This window comes from Cloeon dipterum, chromosome 2, assembly GCF_949628265.1.
Source record: "Cloeon dipterum chromosome 2, ieCloDipt1.1, whole genome shotgun sequence".
Classification (NCBI taxonomy): Eukaryota; Metazoa; Arthropoda; class Insecta; order Ephemeroptera; family Baetidae; genus Cloeon; species Cloeon dipterum.
Genome location: NC_088787.1, coordinates 1,450,010 through 1,468,054, shown reverse-complemented (window position 1 = coordinate 1,468,054; position 18,045 = coordinate 1,450,010). Strand labels below are relative to the sequence as shown.

The 18,045-nt window shown below is 39.8% G+C and overlaps 2 protein-coding genes across 2 annotated transcripts; both read right to left on the bottom strand.

Moving 5' to 3' along the window:
* Positions 1-4,927: 4,927 nt before the first annotated feature.
* LOC135935915 (protein yellow-like) lies at positions 4,928-6,739 on the bottom strand. Its single transcript, XM_065478545.1, has 3 exons — positions 6,602-6,739; positions 5,863-6,226; positions 4,928-5,241 (listed from the first exon to the last, which is right to left on the bottom strand). The coding sequence occupies exons 1-3, from the start codon at positions 6,737-6,739 to the stop codon at positions 4,928-4,930; spliced, it is 816 nt and encodes a 271-aa protein (XP_065334617.1).
* A 2,587-nt stretch (positions 6,740-9,326) lies between these two features.
* Positions 9,327-11,297, bottom strand: LOC135935914 (protein yellow-like). The gene is made up of 3 exons (XM_065478544.1): positions 10,977-11,297; positions 10,265-10,625; positions 9,327-9,628 (listed from the first exon to the last, which is right to left on the bottom strand). Exons 1-3 carry the CDS (start codon positions 11,295-11,297, stop codon positions 9,327-9,329), a joined length of 984 nt encoding a protein of 327 aa, XP_065334616.1.
* Positions 11,298-18,045: the final 6,748 nt, after the last annotated feature.

Sequence of the window (18,045 nt, the reverse complement as noted above, 5' to 3'; positions counted from 1 at the left end):
TTTAATTAAAATGCACAACTCTTTAATTACAGTCAGCGGTGTTTGAAAAACAAGCGTTTTAGGGAAACTATCAACTGTATCAAAAATAAAATTTTTTAGGGGTTTTCTGCAATTCTTTTTCATTTTAAGCACTTTTTGTGATAATTTTTGTTGGATACTAAATTCTGTGCGGGGTGCATATTATTTTTTCCGTTTTGTTCATAAAGGGGAATTAGATGAATTAGAAATTATATACTCGATCAAAATTTAAACACTTAGAAAATCTGTCAAATGTAAGTTTCAAATAATTAAAAGCAAACAAAAAACAGGTATACATATTAATATGGAAGAATTAGAAGACCATTTTGTAAATTGGAATTAAATTTGAGAAAATAAAAACAGGAAAAAACAGGAACAGGACAGGACCGGAAATCCAATTTTTGAACAGGAACAGGACAGGACAGGAAATTTTTTTCCCGGAACAGGTCAGGACAGGAACAGAAAAACCTTTCTTGAATACGCTCTATCTTACAGGCTAACTCCATTATATTTATTGATTTATTTATATTGTCAATTTCATGCTTTGACGCCAACACGTGCTGCATGATCAGCCTCTCAAAACTGTAATCTGGGACTTTCTGCATCGATTTTACTCGCTGTTCCACCTCCCTGCCCAATGGAATTAACTTAAGACGCTTTAACCAATTATTTTTTTAAATATGGTATATTATTTGGAGCATAAAAAATTAAATTAAAACACGAAACTGACAATTTAAGGGTGAATTGTTATAGTATATTTATTTTTCTTCACGCAAATAGAACAGAATAATTAAAATGAACAAAAATCAAGCAGCGGCTACATTTGATAGACATAAATTGACTAAATTTTCGCAATTAGGTCATCACAAAACCATAGAATTTGTGATGTACTATATGAAATATATCAGGTGTATTTCTCAGAACCTTGGTCGAGGGGGCGGGGCCGTGACGACGCCGTATAAATCATTTTCGATTTCCTCGTGCACAATTTCCGGTGAGACGGGATTCGGGAGAGTGGACATTTCCATTTCCTCGGCACCTGCGTTGCGCTGCTCGTTGGAATTTTGCAATTTTCTCATCCTCAGGGTGAGCCACAGGCTGATAATGCAGCTCAAGACCAGGAAGAAGGCGAGCGAGCCGATTATCAAAGCAGAGTTTGTTGACTGTTCTGTTTCCATTTTTCCGCTATTAATACTTGTGTATTTGGTTGTAACAGTGGTGGAAGGAAAATTGGTGACTTCTATAGAAATTAATATTAAAATAACTTCCGGAAAAAGTAATTATTTCAGAGAAAATTACCTGCTGTCGGAGAATCACTGATGTATGGCTTCGCACCGACTGCAGCCCTTAAGAGCCTGCACTTTAGCTTGTTCCTTTTATCATTAAATACAGTTATCCAAAAGTTTCCCGACGTGTCCAAAGCAAAAGTAAACGGCCATCTAGTATCCAGCTCTCCAACCTAAAAAGTATGTTTAAGGGACTTTTGTCAATTTAGTTAAGTTCACAGGATAAAATTGAAGAGTTGAAACTGTACAATTTATAATAGTTAAAAGTTTACCAATAATAACAATCAATCTCTTATAAAATCAGAATTTTTTTGGTTTTTAAATTGGTTTCCTACCTCATAAAAACGCTGCTCCGTAGATAATGTCTGGGAAGTGTTAAACGATGATATGTAGTTATTCCAACTAAAGGCGGCATACATGATCCCGCGGTTGTCCATCAGCATTCTATATGAACTAAGTGCAGTCCATTTTCCGATTAGTTTCGGATTTACTGTTCGAGTTCCGTTGCGGAGAGTGGCAACGGATATTGAATACAGTTCATTGGAGTTGTATTTGCCAAGGTAGAGCTCTCTCGGTTCTACCTTAGGAGACAGGGCGATGGACAAAACTGCGATTCCTGGCGTGTACACTGTCCAAGACTGATTTTTTTCCAAGCTAAACACGACAATGTGTTGTTCACCCCACCGCGAGATGTAGGCCAAGGTTCCGTTGGGCGTTTCGTCGATGGTCAAGTCGTGCATCCAGCCGTTAAATGAAAACCGGTGAATAAGTTTGGTTTGATCGTTGTTGATCAAATCAATGATCCATATTTTGGCTTTGCATTCGGAGCTACCGCTGTCCAGCACCCACAGCCTTCCAACGGAATCGACTTGCAATCCTTTTGCCTTTTCAATTTTGTTGCAGTCTCCCTTTCCCTGAAAAAAAAAAATTTTTTTGTTTTTGGACAAAAAATCTTCATCGAAATTTCAATTAAAGCATTAAACTTTTTAAAAACTACAATAATAATTTTTTTAAATTAATTAATTTTCCGTTTATTCATAACTAAACGCAGTAAATATCTAACCAAAAATTGGCTTTATTCGCTGACAATGAGTGCTGATTGTTACTCATTTCTTTACACTTACATGCGCGTCCCACGAAGGGACTGGAGTGAGCTGCGGGGACGCCGAGGACGCGATGCTCATCGTCGGCAAAGACACCAGGCTAACCGGAAGATCCTTATCGTGTTTTCCTATGCTAAGGAAAATTCTTGTTCCGTACACTGCCATGTAACGAGGTTCGATATACGCTGGATTGAAAGTTCCAGCTCTCAACGCCTGTGATTTTTTCGCCTCAGATGGCCACTCGTAGTCAAATTCATTCCACTGGAAGACTTGAGTGAAGTTGGCGCCGATGGCAAAGGAAAGGCGGAGAAGAACGATGGCAATGAAGAAAAGATTCATGGCTCGAACGTTTCCCACCTGAAAGAAAGTTTGATTAAAATGCTTTTATTTGAAAGAAAGCTGTGGAAGTAACAGATAAAAAATCACAATTCAGAGAAATAAAGCTTCACCCTAAACGAGTTTAGCCATTTGTTAAAATAAAGACGTATTTTAAATCTTCAAAAGTTGAAAAAAAATTCTTCCAAGAAATACAGACCTGCTTGCTGAGTGAAAACGGAGGCGAACCAGAGAGTTGTGCGTGGCTTTTACAAGCAACGAGCTCGCCTTTAATAGCGGCCAACCCGGAACTTTTTCACTTAGCCTAATTAAATTTTATAAAAGCACTACGCAGATGGCGATAAGCAAAAAAGCAGTCGGAAATAAGCTACTGCGCACCAATCAAGGAAAACGGAGAACAAGAAATTGTAAATCTAAAAATATTGGCATTTTAAAATTTTGAAAGTGTACTTGCAATCCATTTATTGTATTTTCAGAAAACAACACTTACTAATATAAAATTACGCTGAAGCAAGTTACCAGTTTTTGAGTTTAGTGTGTTATTTTTAAAAACAGGATGTATGCACATGTGTTTTGCGTCAGAGGTCGATTAAAATTTTCTAAAACAGAAGCCGGCCCAACCGCATAACATGCGACAAAAACAGGCCTCAACCTTGGTCGCAACTTCAAACCAGGAAAGACTTTCACCAGAAATCAAAAGCTTCTAAGATCAAAATCGTTTTCTTGGATTATTATTTACTCCTTCTCAGGTTTTCCCGTAAGCCTGAAGCACCCTGAAACGGCCGTAGGAGAGCTTTTTCTTAGGCAAAACACGCCGCACAAATGACTTTTATTGAAACGCCGTTGGAAAAACGTGGAAACCGGCACGTTGAGCTTTTCGAGTCGCTTTTAATTAACCGCCTTTTTGCACCTCTCACATCAGGAAGTTAGTATTAGATTAAAGATAGCTGCTGTTGCAATGAATCTCCGGGGAATGGATTTTAAAACGTGATCCAACTGGCTGGCTGAACAAAATATGAGAATTAATCAAGTTTTTGGATGACCATTGCGAAATCGGATAAATTTAAACTCATTTCAAGTGTCTGCTCTCTTTGTTTTCCCCCACCGTGACTCACATCAGTGGCGTTTTCAAACAGGATGCGTGTTTGCGTCAGAGTTTGATAATAGTTGTAGCCGGTCTAACCACACGGACACACGTACAAGGGAAAAATTTCAGCCACAACTCAAGCAGCAGATAGATTTCTTCTAAATAAAATGCCATAGAGAACAGGTGCAGTCCGCTGGATGGACGTTACCCAAAATATGGCAGAATTTCTGCTTTGTAACACTCGTCTCTCATTATTTTATTTCCTCAGCGCCACTTTGTGCTTTTGTTTAATTTTAATTTTATTTCCCTCCACTCACGTAGCTCTGCCATTCAAAGTCGCCTGTCGATGACGTCACACTAAGCGTTACCAGCGCCGCATCTGAGGCAACTGCTGAACCAACAAAGCCATTCTTCCTCTTCTCTTGGCTTGCAAGCTCCGCCTCTTATTTCATTCGTTCCCCCTCCAGCGGTATGCCATTCAAAGTCGCGTGCTTGTTCTTCTGGCAGATTTTCTCCCCGCCCTCACTGACGTCACGCCAAGTGCCACCAGCGCCGTGTCTCTTGTTGTCAGACGGCTTTTGAACTAACACAGCCAGGCTGTGGCAACGCCGACGACAACGCTGCCTCTTGTTGGCAGGTGAAATTATTTTCACGAAGAGCTTGGATTGTTCCGTTTGAATGACTTTGAAATGTTAAACGAATATATGCAACTTGCGTGTCTTTTATATTGCGCAGGTTGCATACGCATATTTTTGACTTGGTTCATTATGCTGAAGACTCTCTCACAGAATAAATCCAGAGACAACGACGACCTGAGCTAGCAAGATTGCCAAATAATCGTGCTTTGACGCCATCTGGAGCTGCAGAGATCACTATGTGCATCGATAATACACTCGCTTTCCCAACGCTTACAGCAATGGAAATATTAAATAACCATTTTTTATAAATTTTTTATTTTGTGCATTGGTTGGACATCTAAAATTGAATTACAGCTGAGATCAAATACTTTTAAAAGTTTATTTTTACATAAAGGTCATCGCAAACACTAAAGCGCAGAGTTTAAATGAAAGTTTGAATAAATGTGTTGTTTCTCACAGTCATGAACGAGGGGGCGGGGCCGTGACGACGCCGTATAAATCGTTTTCTATTTCCTCGTCCACCAATTCCGGTGAGACGGGACTCGGGAGAGTGGGAATTTCCATTTCCTCGGCGCCTGCGTTGCGCTTCTCGTTGGAATTTCGCGTTTTTCTAATCCTCAGGGTGATCCAGAGGCTGATAATGCAGCTCAAGACCAAGAAGAGGGCGACCGAGCCGATCAAAGCATAGTTTGTAGACTCGTCCGCTTGCCTTTTCCCTGGGAAATTGCCGCCTTTAATGCATGATGTGCAGTTGGTTGGTGTAGTGGAGACACCTGGAAAATAATATTTAACCACATTGAAACAATATTATTTAAAGATCTTCATGGTTGAAAGGAACTTCCAACATTAAATTTTTTGGGAGAATTATACCTTTCGTAGTAGAATCTTTGATGTAGTATGGCTTCGTACCGACTACAGCCCTTAGTAGTTTACACTTTGGCTTATCCCCTTTATAATTAAATGCAGTCATCCAAAAGTTACCTGACGAGTCCAAGGCAAAAGTAAACGGCCAAACAATATTTGGTTTTCCAACCTAAAAAGAGTAGTGAACTTTTGTTATTTTAGAAAATGCCTAAGGATAAAATTAAGTAAATGAAACAATAAACAAAACTCCAAAATTCAAATTGTTGACCAATAAAAAAAAAGAAACTTTTATTTAGTTTTTGAAACCTATACCTTTTGAAAACGCTGCTCTTTAAATGGGTGGGAAGTGTTCCATGAAAGTATACAATTATTCTTCAAAGAGGCGGCGTACAAGGTCCCGTGGTTGTCCATCAGCATTCTGTATGAATTAATTGCAGTCCAGTTTCCAATTAGTTTCGGGTTTGCAGTTCGAGTTCGATTGCGGAGTGTGGCGACGGGAATTGAATATAGTTCTTTGGAGTTCCATTTACCAAGGTAGAGCTTTCTCGGTTCCTGGTCCTTTATAGGAGACAGGGCAATGGAAAAAACCTTGATTCCTGGCGTGTCCAACGTCCAAGACTGATTTCTTTCCAAATTAAACACGACAATGTGTTGTTCACCCCAGAGCGAGATGTATGCAAAGGTTCCGTTTGGGGTTTCATCAAGCACCAAGTCGTGCTTCAATTTTTGAAATGGGAACTGTATAATTAGTTTGGTTTGATCATTGTTAGCCAAGTCAATGGTCCATAGTTTTGAACTGCAACTGTCGCTGCCGTTGTCGAGCACCCACAGCCTTCCAACAGAATCGACATCCAGCCCCTTTGCAGCCTGGATCTTGTTGCAATCTTTCCATTTCTTTAAAAGAGAATAAAATTAAATCCTTGAACGATTCATATTCAAGGTCATTTATTAATTCTTAAACACCCAACAGTTGTTTACATCCCAATCGATTCATGAGGGTTGAATATAGGAAATAGGTTGCTCGGTCGAAAAATATACGTTTTTTGACGTGCACAAAACAAAACATATGTTGCTTTGGCGCACGCAACGCATGAATCATTTGGTCGCAACTGCGCAAGTGTCGCCCCTCTGACGTCACAGCCATGCCTCGTGCTTTGGCAGCAGAGAGAGCTGTGACATCAGAGGGGTGACGTCAGTGTCAGTATAGCAACTTAAAATGACTAAAAAGTGACACATTTACTGGAATGATATATTTTACTATCCGCTTACATTCATGGCCCACGAAGGAAATGGAGTGAGCTTCGGGGACGAAGAGGACGCGCTGCTGGTCCGCAAGGACACCAGAGTCACCGGTATGTCATCAAATTTCTCAAGGCTGAGGAAGATCCTTGTTCCGAACACAGCCATGTATCGAGGTTGAATATGCTCTTGATTAAAAGATTCCTCTCGCTGGACCTGTGTCTTGATAGCCTTGGACGGCCACTCGTATGCCCATTCATTCCACTCAAAGACTTGAGTGAAGTTAACGGCGGTGGTCAGGGAAAGGCGGAGCAAAAAGGTGACAAAGAAGCAAGAATTCATGACAATAACGTTCCCGTGTGTACTAAAAAAAGTAAGAAAGGATTTGATGAAACGCTATTATTTATATAAAAAAATAATCAATGAGAAACACAATATTATCTTATAGACGATTTGAGCCATTCGTTAAGTATGACGAATTAAAATTAAATCCTAAAGTTGCAAAAACTGCTTCCGAGAAATACGAACCTGCTCGCTGGGTAAGAACGGAGGCGAATAAACTGCAGCTAACCAAGTTGCTGGGAGATGAGTGGCCTGTAAAAATAATTAACACAGCTTTAAAAGCAGCTCACCCGGAACTCTTTCACTTAGCCCAATTAATTTTAATAAAATAACTACGCAGATGGCGATAACCCGAAAATAAGTCAGAATAAGCTTATTCCTACGCACCAAATAAGGAAATCCGAGCAACAGTAATTGGATAAATCATTCATGAGTATCGGCAGTCAAAAATTAACACTTTCAAATATATCAAAACTTCATCATGGGTTTTTTCAATCAGTATTATCTTTAGCTTGTTATTTCAGTGGACGGAACAGCAAAATAATTACATGACACCAAATTTGCGATGCGAATTTTACGAAAAATACATTTCTCCTCATATAATATTGCGCTAAAGCAAAAGTTGACAAGTTTCAGAATTAATAACAAACAATTTGTTTGTTCACACAGGATTTGCGTCAGAGGGCGATAAGAAGTGGCTAAAATAGAAACAGGCCTGAACCTCGGTCGCAACTCAAACCAGGAAGAATTTTCACCACAAATCGAGCAATTGCAGCAGCTTGACCGATCAAAGCTTTTATAGTTTTCTCAAATAATATTTTAATTTTTATTCTGACCTCTGCCCAGTTCTTTCCATTGGGCATTAAGCACACCGAGTTACCTTGAGGAGCTGTTGGTTCAATCGTGTACAAATTTTCGTCTCCACACGCAGAGGACTTTTATTGAAACGCTGCACATTTGTCCCTAAATACGTTGGAATGACGCTAAAACCATCGAGTTGAGAGAATTGAGCTTCAAAAGTTGCCTAATTAACCATTTTTTTGGTCTCCTCCGACTTCAGGCATTATTAGATCCAAGGCATAAAATTAATTCTACAAATTAAGTGTGAAATGCAATTTTAAATATTATGGCTGCTCTGTATTGCGTTCCAATTTCAAGCAGGGTATTTGTTTGCGTCAATCGGGTGATAAGAGTGCAGGCCTAACCGCAGAAAAACAGGCTTTGCGCACGTAGACACGTACAAGGAAAAAATGCAGCCACAATTCAAGCAACACGGCTCACTGGTTTGAATAAATTTTATAACTAAAATGCCATTTACAATTACAGCAGGTTTTACCTAAATTTTCGATTCATACACTTGGCCACTGCCAAATAATATTTTTAAGTGATGGAACTGCGGAAAAATAAGGGGAAAGAGTGTTCTTAAAATGCAAAACGTGCAATTATATTTTAATAATTCAGATTTTCAGTAATTTTGACACGGCGCCGCCAGCGAAAACTCATTTTACAAGGGGAGCAGTGTGGATCTGCGCAGAGCAAATGCGCGTCAGTCCGTTTGTACGGATCGGACTCTACTCAAAACGGCAGCTCGCTCTTTATTTTATTTCCCAGCGCCACCTTTTGTGAACTTGATTCAATTTAATTCATTTCCCCTCCTCACACTCAGCTATGCCATTCAAAGTCACGTGTTCGCTTGATTGGCAAGCCTTCCCCCTCCTTCTATGACGTCACACAAAACGCTTGCAGCGCCGTGTTGAGGCAACTGCTGAACCAACAAAGCCAATATAAGCCTTTTTTCTTGGCTTTGCATTGCAAGCTCCGCCTCCTCTACTTCATTCGCTCCCCCTCCAGCGGTATGCTACTCAAAGTCGCGTGCATGTTAATCTTGCTGTTTTTCCCCGCCCAGAGTGACGTCACGCCAAGTGCCAGCAGCGCCGTGTCTGAGGCTGCTTCTGAACTATCACGATCTAGCTTTGGCGCCAACACTGCCTCTAGTGGCCAATGTGCATAGCTTTGTCAGCAAGACGACAACTAACTACTCACAACCAGGAATAGCTGACATTAAAAATACGACAAAACTGAAGCGACAGAAAACTAGTTCACTTTTTTATCATATTTGCTACTTTCTTTATACACATGCGAAATTCTTTAATTTATATTTTTTTAATCATTGAACAAGTTTTAAAATGATTTCTTACTATGCAACCGGTCTGATTTAAATGCAGCGCAGGTTGCGTGCTTAGAAAATTAAATTTGAAATTTGGAGCGTTGAGATTAATAGACCTTTAGATAATTTTGATTATACATTATTTTATTCATGATTAAATGATTATTAATTTCTTAACGTTATTTATATTTTACTTCTGCAATAATTATACTCAGCAATCATCAGAAAGCGGAAGCATCGGGTTTCTCACATCCTTGGACGAGGGGCCGGGGCCGTGACGACGCCGTATAAATCGTTTTCGATTTCCTCGTGCACCATTTCCGGCGAGACGGGATTCGGGAGAGTTGGCATTTCCATTTCCACGGCGCCTGCGTTGCGTTGCTCGTTGGAATTTTGCAATTTTCTAATCCTTAGGGCGAGCCACAGGGTGAAAATGCAGCTCAAGACCAGGAAGAAGTCGAGCGAGCCGATCAAAGCATAATTTGTAGATTCTTCTGTTTTCCCCTCTTCACATGTACAGTTGGATGTAACAGTGGCAACATCTGGAACTGAACATGTAACCACATATAAACAATATTTTACGTATCTTGTTGATTAAAAGATCTTCTGCAAATAGTTATTTTGTCGGAGAAAAATACCTTTTGTCGTAGAATCACTGATATATGGCTTCGGACTGACCGCAGTCTTTAGTAGCCTGCACCTTGGCTTGTTCCCTGTATCATGAAATACAGTGATCCAAAAGTTTCCCGAAAGGTCCATAGCAAAAGTAAACGGCCAAAAAGTAGTCAGATTTTCGACCTAAAAAGTGTAACGTGCTGTTTTCATTTAATTAATAACAAAAGTTGACATTGAAGAAATTAATCAAAACACGCAACACTCCAATTTGAAACGAAATTGTTGACCAATAAAAAAGACACAGTCGATATATGATAGTATTAAAAATTATTTTTTAAATTGTTGTTCTACCTCATGAAAACGCTTCTCCTGAAATGGCTGGGAAGTGTTCCAAGAAGAAGTGTAATTCTTATCCAAAAAGGAGGCATGCAAGGTCCCGTGGTTGTCCATCAGCATTCTGTATGAATAAGTTGCAGTCCAGTTTCCGATTAGTTTCGGATTTGCAATTCCAGTCCCACTGCGAAGTGCGGCAACGGAAATTAAATACAGTTCATTGGATCGGTATTCACCAAGGTAGAGCTGTGTCGGCAATTCTTCCTTGGGAGATAGGGCGATGGAAAAAACCTCGACTCCTGGCGTGTCCAATAACCAAGATTGATTTTTCGCTAAACTAAACACGACAATTTGTTCTTTAACCCACAATGCAATGTAGGCAAAGGTTCCATTGGGTGTTTCATCAATCACTATATCGTGCATCAATTTGTGAAAAGGGAACTGATAAATGAGTTTGGTGTGATCATTGTCGGCCAAGTCAATGGCCCATATTTTGGAATAGCATTTGAGGCTGCCGCTGTCCAATACCCACAGCCTTCCAACGGAATCAACTTGCAGCCCTTTTGCTTTTTCTATTTTGTTGCAGTTTCCATATCCCTGCAAATATTCCTCAAATTTCACATCTGACTTAATTTTATCTCTTAAAGAAAGATTAAATTAAATTTTTTTAAATGTTTTTATCTCATTTATAAATTATTGTGTTTTGCCACACTAATGATTTTTCATTTTATTCGGGTTGCAAATCCCAAAAGCTACGAGATTAAGCTATCATATCCTCTCGGAAGGAAATATAATAATATTGTATATTGATTCTGACTACGTAATTTAAATCCAGAAAATGCAAACAAGTTTTCATGAAAATTAGACAAATAGAAAAAATCGACTAAAAAGTGACTAGTTTTTGCTGAGCACGTATGATTTGACTGTTTCTCTTTACTATGTACTTACATGCATGTCCAACGACGGGACTGGGGTTAGCTTCGGGGACAGAGAAGATGCGCCGCTTGTCGGCAAAGACACCAAACTCACCGGAAGGTTGCTATCGTATTTTATGCTGAGGAAGATCCTTGTTTTGTAGACAGCCATGTAACGAGGTTGAATATCCTCTGGTTTGAGAGTTCCAGCTTGCCGTGGCTGTGTCCGGTTCGCCTCCGACGGCCACTCGTAGTCTAAATAATTGGGCCACTCGAAGACTTGACTGGTGAAGTTGATGGCGGTGGCCATCAAAGAAAGGCGGAGCAAAATGGTGACACAGGGGAAAGGATTCATGTCTCAAAAGATTCTGTACTGAAAAAGAGTAAGGAAAGGTTAAATAAAATCAATCTAAAGAGTTCACCATTTATTTCTTATGAGAAGAATTAATTTAAAGATGCCAAAACTGTTTGTACGTTTGTACAAACCTACTCGCTCGGCGAAGACGGAGGCAAAACATTACCTATGTGTCGAAGAAAGTTGAGTGGCCTATAAAAATGACTAGCTCGCATTTAAGAGCAGCCTATACCCGGAAATGTTTCACCTTGCTCGATCGATTTTGATAAGAGTACTACGCACTACGCAGATGGCGATAAACCTAATAGCAGTCGGAATAAACTCCTGCGCAACAAACAAGGAAAGTCGTGCAACACAAACTGGAAATTCCAAAATATCGCCGGTAAAATTTTAAAATCAACTTAAAATTATTATAACTCTTCCGAGGAATTTGATAATCTTTGTAACAAGGCTACTTTTTTGCACGGAAAAACAGAAAATATTACATCCAATTTGAGATGGATATTTTAAGGAAACAATATTTTTTAATAAAATTGCGGTGAAACCAAGAATTATAGTATTAAGCAAAAGGTTTTTAGTTGTTGCGTTTTATTTTATTTTCACACAATATGCACATATTTTGTGTCAGAGGCACAAGAAGTGGCTAAACTGTGAGCTAACTGGCTTGCTGGATAATCGGGGGATAATGCATATAAAAACTCAAAATTTCTAGTGTTTGCTCTCTTTGTTTTACCCTCTTGTTGCCTTTTCAAGCAGGATGCGTGTTTGCGTCAGAGTTTGATAACAATAATCAGCCTAACCGCAGAAACAGGCCTGCAGCTCGCTTTGCGCACGTAGCACGTACAAGGAAAAAAGCAGCCGCACAATTCAAGCAGCAGGCTGTTTAATTGAAAGATTTTTTCTAAATAAAATTCCATTAATTAAGGGCTTAATACACTACTTGGCCAGTGCGAAATAATACGATAAAATGATAGAAAAACTCGAATTTAGTTGTTACGTGGTTCAAAAGATGCTATTATAGTTTAATCATTCAGATTTTATGCTCTAGAATCGGCCAAAACGGCGGCCTCCTCATTTTAATTTTTATTTGGAGGTCCGAGCAGCGAGCGCCCCCTTGCTCACTTGATTAATTTTTATTTATTTCCCCTCCACACTCTTAGCTATATCTGTCACATTTTTTCTCACCGCCCCCAGTGACGTCACGCCAAGTGCCAGCAGCGCCGTGTCTGAGACGGCTTTTAAACTAATATGTACTATCAGGCTTTGGCGACTACGCTGCCTCTGGCGGCCACTGTAGAACCTTATTTGCAGAGTGAAATCTACGGTTTGGTTCACTCAAGTTGTAGTTTGTTATGCTGTATTTCTTTATCATTTACTGTGTCCCGCACTGATAAAAAGACGACCTCCACGCAAAGAAATGCAACGCGGTTAATAAGTTTTCATTCTAGTTGATTTAATAAAATTAAAGGTCTTTATCTGGTGAACGGCTGTCCCGTTGGCGATGCGGAAATCGACGCCCAGCATAATTTAAATCTAATTTTGGCCTTTTTTGGTTAGTAAATTTATTTTGCAGTGAAAAACAGTTTATTCATCAGAAATCAATGGAATGATTGAACAAAAAGTACATCAAAATAACAAAGGGTATTATATTTATACTTCAAAATTTAATATCGATATGCACATGTAAAAGAATAAATATGCGTGTCTATCTATGAACCACAAATCTGTAACGAAACGAGATCTAATGTTGCTCATGGCAGAATTTTCAGGTATTGTGCCGACTCAGAAGTATTATCTTCACAATGTTGTGACCTGGAAGGTTCCGGTGCAACGTCATCGCACAGATGTTCCGGTTCAGGAGGGCCGACGTCGTCGTACTCATCCGGAGAGGAATGTGCGGCGGCACTTCTCGAATCCTCATCTTGGACTTCGTGATTGTCACGGAAAACGGACATTTCCTGGGTCTCGTTGGTGTATTGCGGAAGGAAATTGTTCCTCTTTCGTCTCAGGATGAGCCAAACCATGATCAGACTAAACAAGACGACGCAGAACACGATGGAGCAGACCAGAATGATGGTAAACAGCCGATATACGTGCACCGAGCTGGATCGTTCTGTAAAGGTAACAGGAAATGGTTTGGTCTTTTGGGAATTCGTAGTGGTGATTGATATTAACTAAAATGGGAATAAATTGATATGGAAGCTGATTACACTGAAAAAAAAAATTGAAATTTTTGTTGATATAGAAATAAAAAAATAATTTATGCCCAGATGCTGCGGTTGGCTGTAGTAAACCCTATTAATTCCAGCTGGTTTTAGCAAAACACGTATAATAAACATTTTCTTATTGGCAGTAAAACGTTTTAAAGCAAACTTACCTGGTGAGGCCTTGAGGGATTTTGCAACTACTGCAGCCTTTAGTAGCCTGCACCCTGGCTTATTCGCTGTATTATTAAGCTCGGTCATCCAAAAGGTTCCCGACGAGTCCAAGGTAAAAGTAAACGGCCAACTGGTGTTCAGCATTGAAACCTAAAAATAGTAACGGGCTGTTGTTAATTTAGCTTAAAACCAAAGGTTGATAATGAAGAAATGAAACCGTACACAAAACTTCCCTATATAAAATGTCTACTTCTAATAAAAAAAAAAGATTTCCACTAGAACCACAATTTTATAATTTATTTTGGTGACATTTACCTCATGGAAGCGCTGCTCTTCAAATGGCTGGGAAGAGTTCCAAGACGAAATGTAGTTCTTCTTAAAAAAGGCGGCATACATTGTCCCGAGGTTTTCCATCATCAACCTGTATGCTTTTGTATTTGCAGTCCACTTTCCGATTAGTTTTGGATTTGCAGTTTGAATTCCATTGCGAAGTGTGGCAACGGGAATCGAATACAGTTCGTTGGAATTGTATCTACTAAGGTAGAGCTGTCTCTGTCCCTCCTTAGGAGACAGGGCAATTGAAAATACATGTATTCCAGGCGTGTCCACCGTCCAAGATTTATCTTTTTCCAAACTAAACACGGCGATGTGTTGTTCACCCCACCACGAGATGTAGGCCAAAGTTTCGTGGGGCATTATGTCGAGTACCAATTCGTTGACCCATTTTCGAAAGGGAAACCGATGAATTAGTTTAGTGTGATTCTTGTTTAACAAGTCAATGGTCCACAGTTTTGCATTGCATTTGTTGCTACCGCTGTCCAGCACCCACAGCCTGCCAAAAGCATCCACTTGAAGCCCACTAGCTTCTTCAATTTTTTCACAGTTCCCATATTCCTGAAAAAAGATATATTGTTGCGTATTTAACCATTTGTTTTGCCTAATTATGCTAATTATTAATTCAAAATGAAAAAAACAAATACCAGTATAATATATTATCGCCATTTTTCGTGAAAAATTGTCTTGTGGCGACCCCACTCTGTACGGTAAATTTTCAGGTTGCAAATTTCCGAAAGCCACGTGTGATTGAACGATGAGCGCAAATGATTTTATTCTTATTCTTTATAATAAACACTTACATGCACGTCGAACGATGGGAATGGAGTGAGCTTCGGGGATGCAGAGGACGCGCCGCTTGTTGGCAAAGACACCAAACTCACCGGATTATTAATATTTAAAAAAAGGGTGAGGAAAATCCTTGTTTCGTACACTGCCATGGAACGAGGTTCAACCGGCGTTCTTTTTAATGGCCGTGTCCTGCTTGCCTTGCAGGGCCACTCGTAGTCCAATCCATTCGACCACTGGAAGACCTGAGTGAAGTTGACGGCGGTGGCCAGGAAAAGGCGGAGCAAAATGATGAAAAAGATGAAAGGATTCATGACTCGAACGATTTCAAACTGTAAAAAGTACGAAATATGCTTGAGAGGAAGCTGTGGAAGAAAAAGGAAAATAATTATTTACACTTGAGCCATTTTTTAATTATTAGACGCATCAAAATGTTGCGCAAAATGATTTAAGAAAGAACGAACCTGCTCGCTGGGTAAAAAACACAGGCAAAACTACGCAGCTATGTCGCAGAAAGATGAGTGGCTTTTAAAAGCAATTAGCTCGCCTTAAATAGCAGCCTACCCGGAAATATTTAACCTATTTATAGCTCGCTTTTGATAAAGACACTACGCAGAAGGTGATAAATCAAAAAACAGTTGCAAAGAACTCCTGCATGCGCATACCGAACAAGGAAAAACTTGAGCAACACAAACAGATAATTCAAATATATCGGCAATCAAAACTTAAATTAATCCAACACTTTACCGAGGTTTTAAAAATCAATACATGCTATTTCGGTGCACGGAAAAACACAGTCCAAAATTTCACCTAAGTTGCGATGTTTTTTTAAGAAATAAAAACATTTCACTTGTAATAATTGCATACTAAAGCACGTAAAAATTATTTGATTAACCAGTTTTTCAGTTTTTGCGTTCTATTTTCAAACAGGATACATGCACACACATGTTTTGCGTCAGAGGTCGATAGGGAAGTAACTATAAAAAAGAAGCAGGCTTAACCGCAGAAACAGGCCTGAGCATCGGTCGTAACTCAAACTCGTATGGTTAATTGATCCACCTAATACCCACACAGAGAATTTATGTTGAATACACCATACACATTTATCCCTAAAGCCCTTTGGAAGACGCGAAAACCATCCCGTTGATCTGGTCCAACTCTTCAAGTCACCTTATTAACTAACTATTGCCTACCTTTGACAACAGGCAGCCAGATTATTCTCAAATTACTCCCATTGCATCGACACTCCGAAAAAATGTAAAAAACGGGAGCCAACTGGCTGGCTAAGCAATGAAATATGAGAATTAATCGTGTTCTATGAGAAGACCATTGCGAGAGGAGGCATTTAAACTCATTATTTCGAGTTTCTGCTCTTTTTTTACCCTCTCACAATCAGTTACTCGGCTGCGTTTACAATCAGGAGACGTGTTTTCGGCACGGTTTAATTGTTTTAATTGGCCTGCTCTTCGGTCGCAACCTGGAAAGCCAAACCACACCGAGGAAAATGGATTTTGATCTAAAAATTTCTGAAGAAAAGAGGATACAGTGAACCCTAATTTCTCTTTCTGGTCGGGCCTTTCATTACTTCAGCAAAAAATGACTCGTTGTGAAATGCAGTTTAAAATTTAACACGAATCAAGCTGCCAAGCCGCTGCCTTGAATTGCGTTCAATTTTCGAACAGGAAATTTGTTTGCGTCAATCGGGGGTGATAAGAGTGGCTGCTATCAACTATCAACGTCGGCCTAACCGCAGAAACAGGCTTTACGCACGTAGGCACGTACAAGGAAAATTTGCAGCCACAATTCGAGCAGCACGGCTTACTGGTTTAAATAAATGTTCCAAATAAAATGCCATTAACAATTACTGAAGGTTTTACCTAAATTTTCGATTCATACACTTGGCCACGGCCAAATAATATTTTTAATTGATGGAAATGCAGAAAAATAAGGGAAAAGAGTGTTCTTAAAATGCAAAATGTGCAATTATATTTTAATAATTTAGATTTTCAGTAATTTTGACGCGGCGCCGCCAGCGAAAACTCTTTTTACAAGGGAAGCGGTGTGGATCTGCGCAGGGCGAATGCGCGTCCGTCCGTTCGTTTGATCCGACTCTACTCAAAACGGCAGCTTGCTCTTTGTTTCATTTCCCAGCGCCACCTTTCATGCACTTGGTTCAATTTCATTCATTTCCCCTCGGCACTCTCAGCTATGCCATTCAAAGTCGCGTGTCAGATTGCCAGGCCGGCTTCCCCCTCCGTCCGTGACGTCACACAAAGCTCGCTACCAGCGCCGTGTTGAGGCAACTTCTGAACCAACAAAGCCAATAAACCTCTTTTCTTGGCTTTGAATTGCAAGCTCCGCCTCCTCTACTTCATTCTTTCCCCCTCCAGCGATATGCTATTCAAAGTAGCGTGCATGTTCCTCTTGCTGTTTTTCTCCCCGCCCAGAGTGACGTCACGCCAAGTGCCAGCAGCGCCGTGTCTGATTGTTAGGCGAATTCTGAACCATCATGATCTAGCTTTGGCGCTAACACTGCCTCTAGTGGCCAATGTGTATAGCTTTGTCAGCAAGACGACAACAACTACTCACAACCAGGAAAAGCTGACATTAAAAATCTGTCAGAACTGAAGCGACAGAAAACTAGTTCACTTTTTTATCATATTTGTTACTTTCATTATAGACTAGCGAAATTCTTTGATTTATATTTTTTTAATCATTGAACAACTTTGGAACATATTTTTGGCTATGCAACCGGTCTGATTTAAATGCACCGCAGGTTGCGTGGTTTAAAAATTAAATTTTAAATTTGGAGCGTTGAGATTAATAGACCTTTAGATAATTTAGATAATACATTATTTTATTCATGATTAAATGATTATTCATTTCTTAATATTATTTTTAGTTTACTTCTGCAATAATTATACTCAGCAATCATCGGAAAGCGGAAGGTTTGACTTTCTCACATCCTTGGACGAGGGGCCGGGGCCGTGAAGACGCCGTATAAATCATTTTCGATTTCCTCGTGCACCATTTCCGGCGAGACAGGATTCGGAACAGTGGGAATTTCCATTTCCACGGCGCTTGCGTTGCGGTGCTCGTTCGAATTCTGCAATTTTCTAATCCTCAGGATGAGCCACAGGTTGAAAATGCAGCTCAAGACCAGGAAGAAGGCGAGCGAGCCGATCAAAGCAGAGTTTGTAGATTCTTCCGTTTGCAATTCTTCTTTGACACGTCCAGCTTCGTTGCAA

Coding starts and splice junctions, on each gene's coding strand:
- LOC135935915 (XM_065478545.1), bottom strand. CDS start 6,739: ATGGCTGTGTTCGGAACAAGGATCTTCCTCAGCCTTGAGAAATTTGAT. Junction 6,227..6,601: donor TTCCTTCGTGGGCCATGAAT/GTAAGCGGATAG, acceptor TCTCTTTTAAAG/AAATGGAAAGATTGCAACAA. Junction 5,242..5,862: donor ACCGAGAAAGCTCTACCTTG/GTAAATGGAACT, acceptor ATTATTTTCCAG/GTGTCTCCACTACACCAACC.
- LOC135935914 (XM_065478544.1), bottom strand. CDS start 11,297: ATGAATCCTTTCCCCTGTGTCACCATTTTGCTCCGCCTTTCTTTGATG. Junction 10,626..10,976: donor TCCCGTCGTTGGACATGCAT/GTAAGTACATAG, acceptor GAATATTTGCAG/GGATATGGAAACTGCAACAA. Junction 9,629..10,264: donor GCCGACACAGCTCTACCTTG/GTGAATACCGAT, acceptor TTACATGTTCAG/TTCCAGATGTTGCCACTGTT.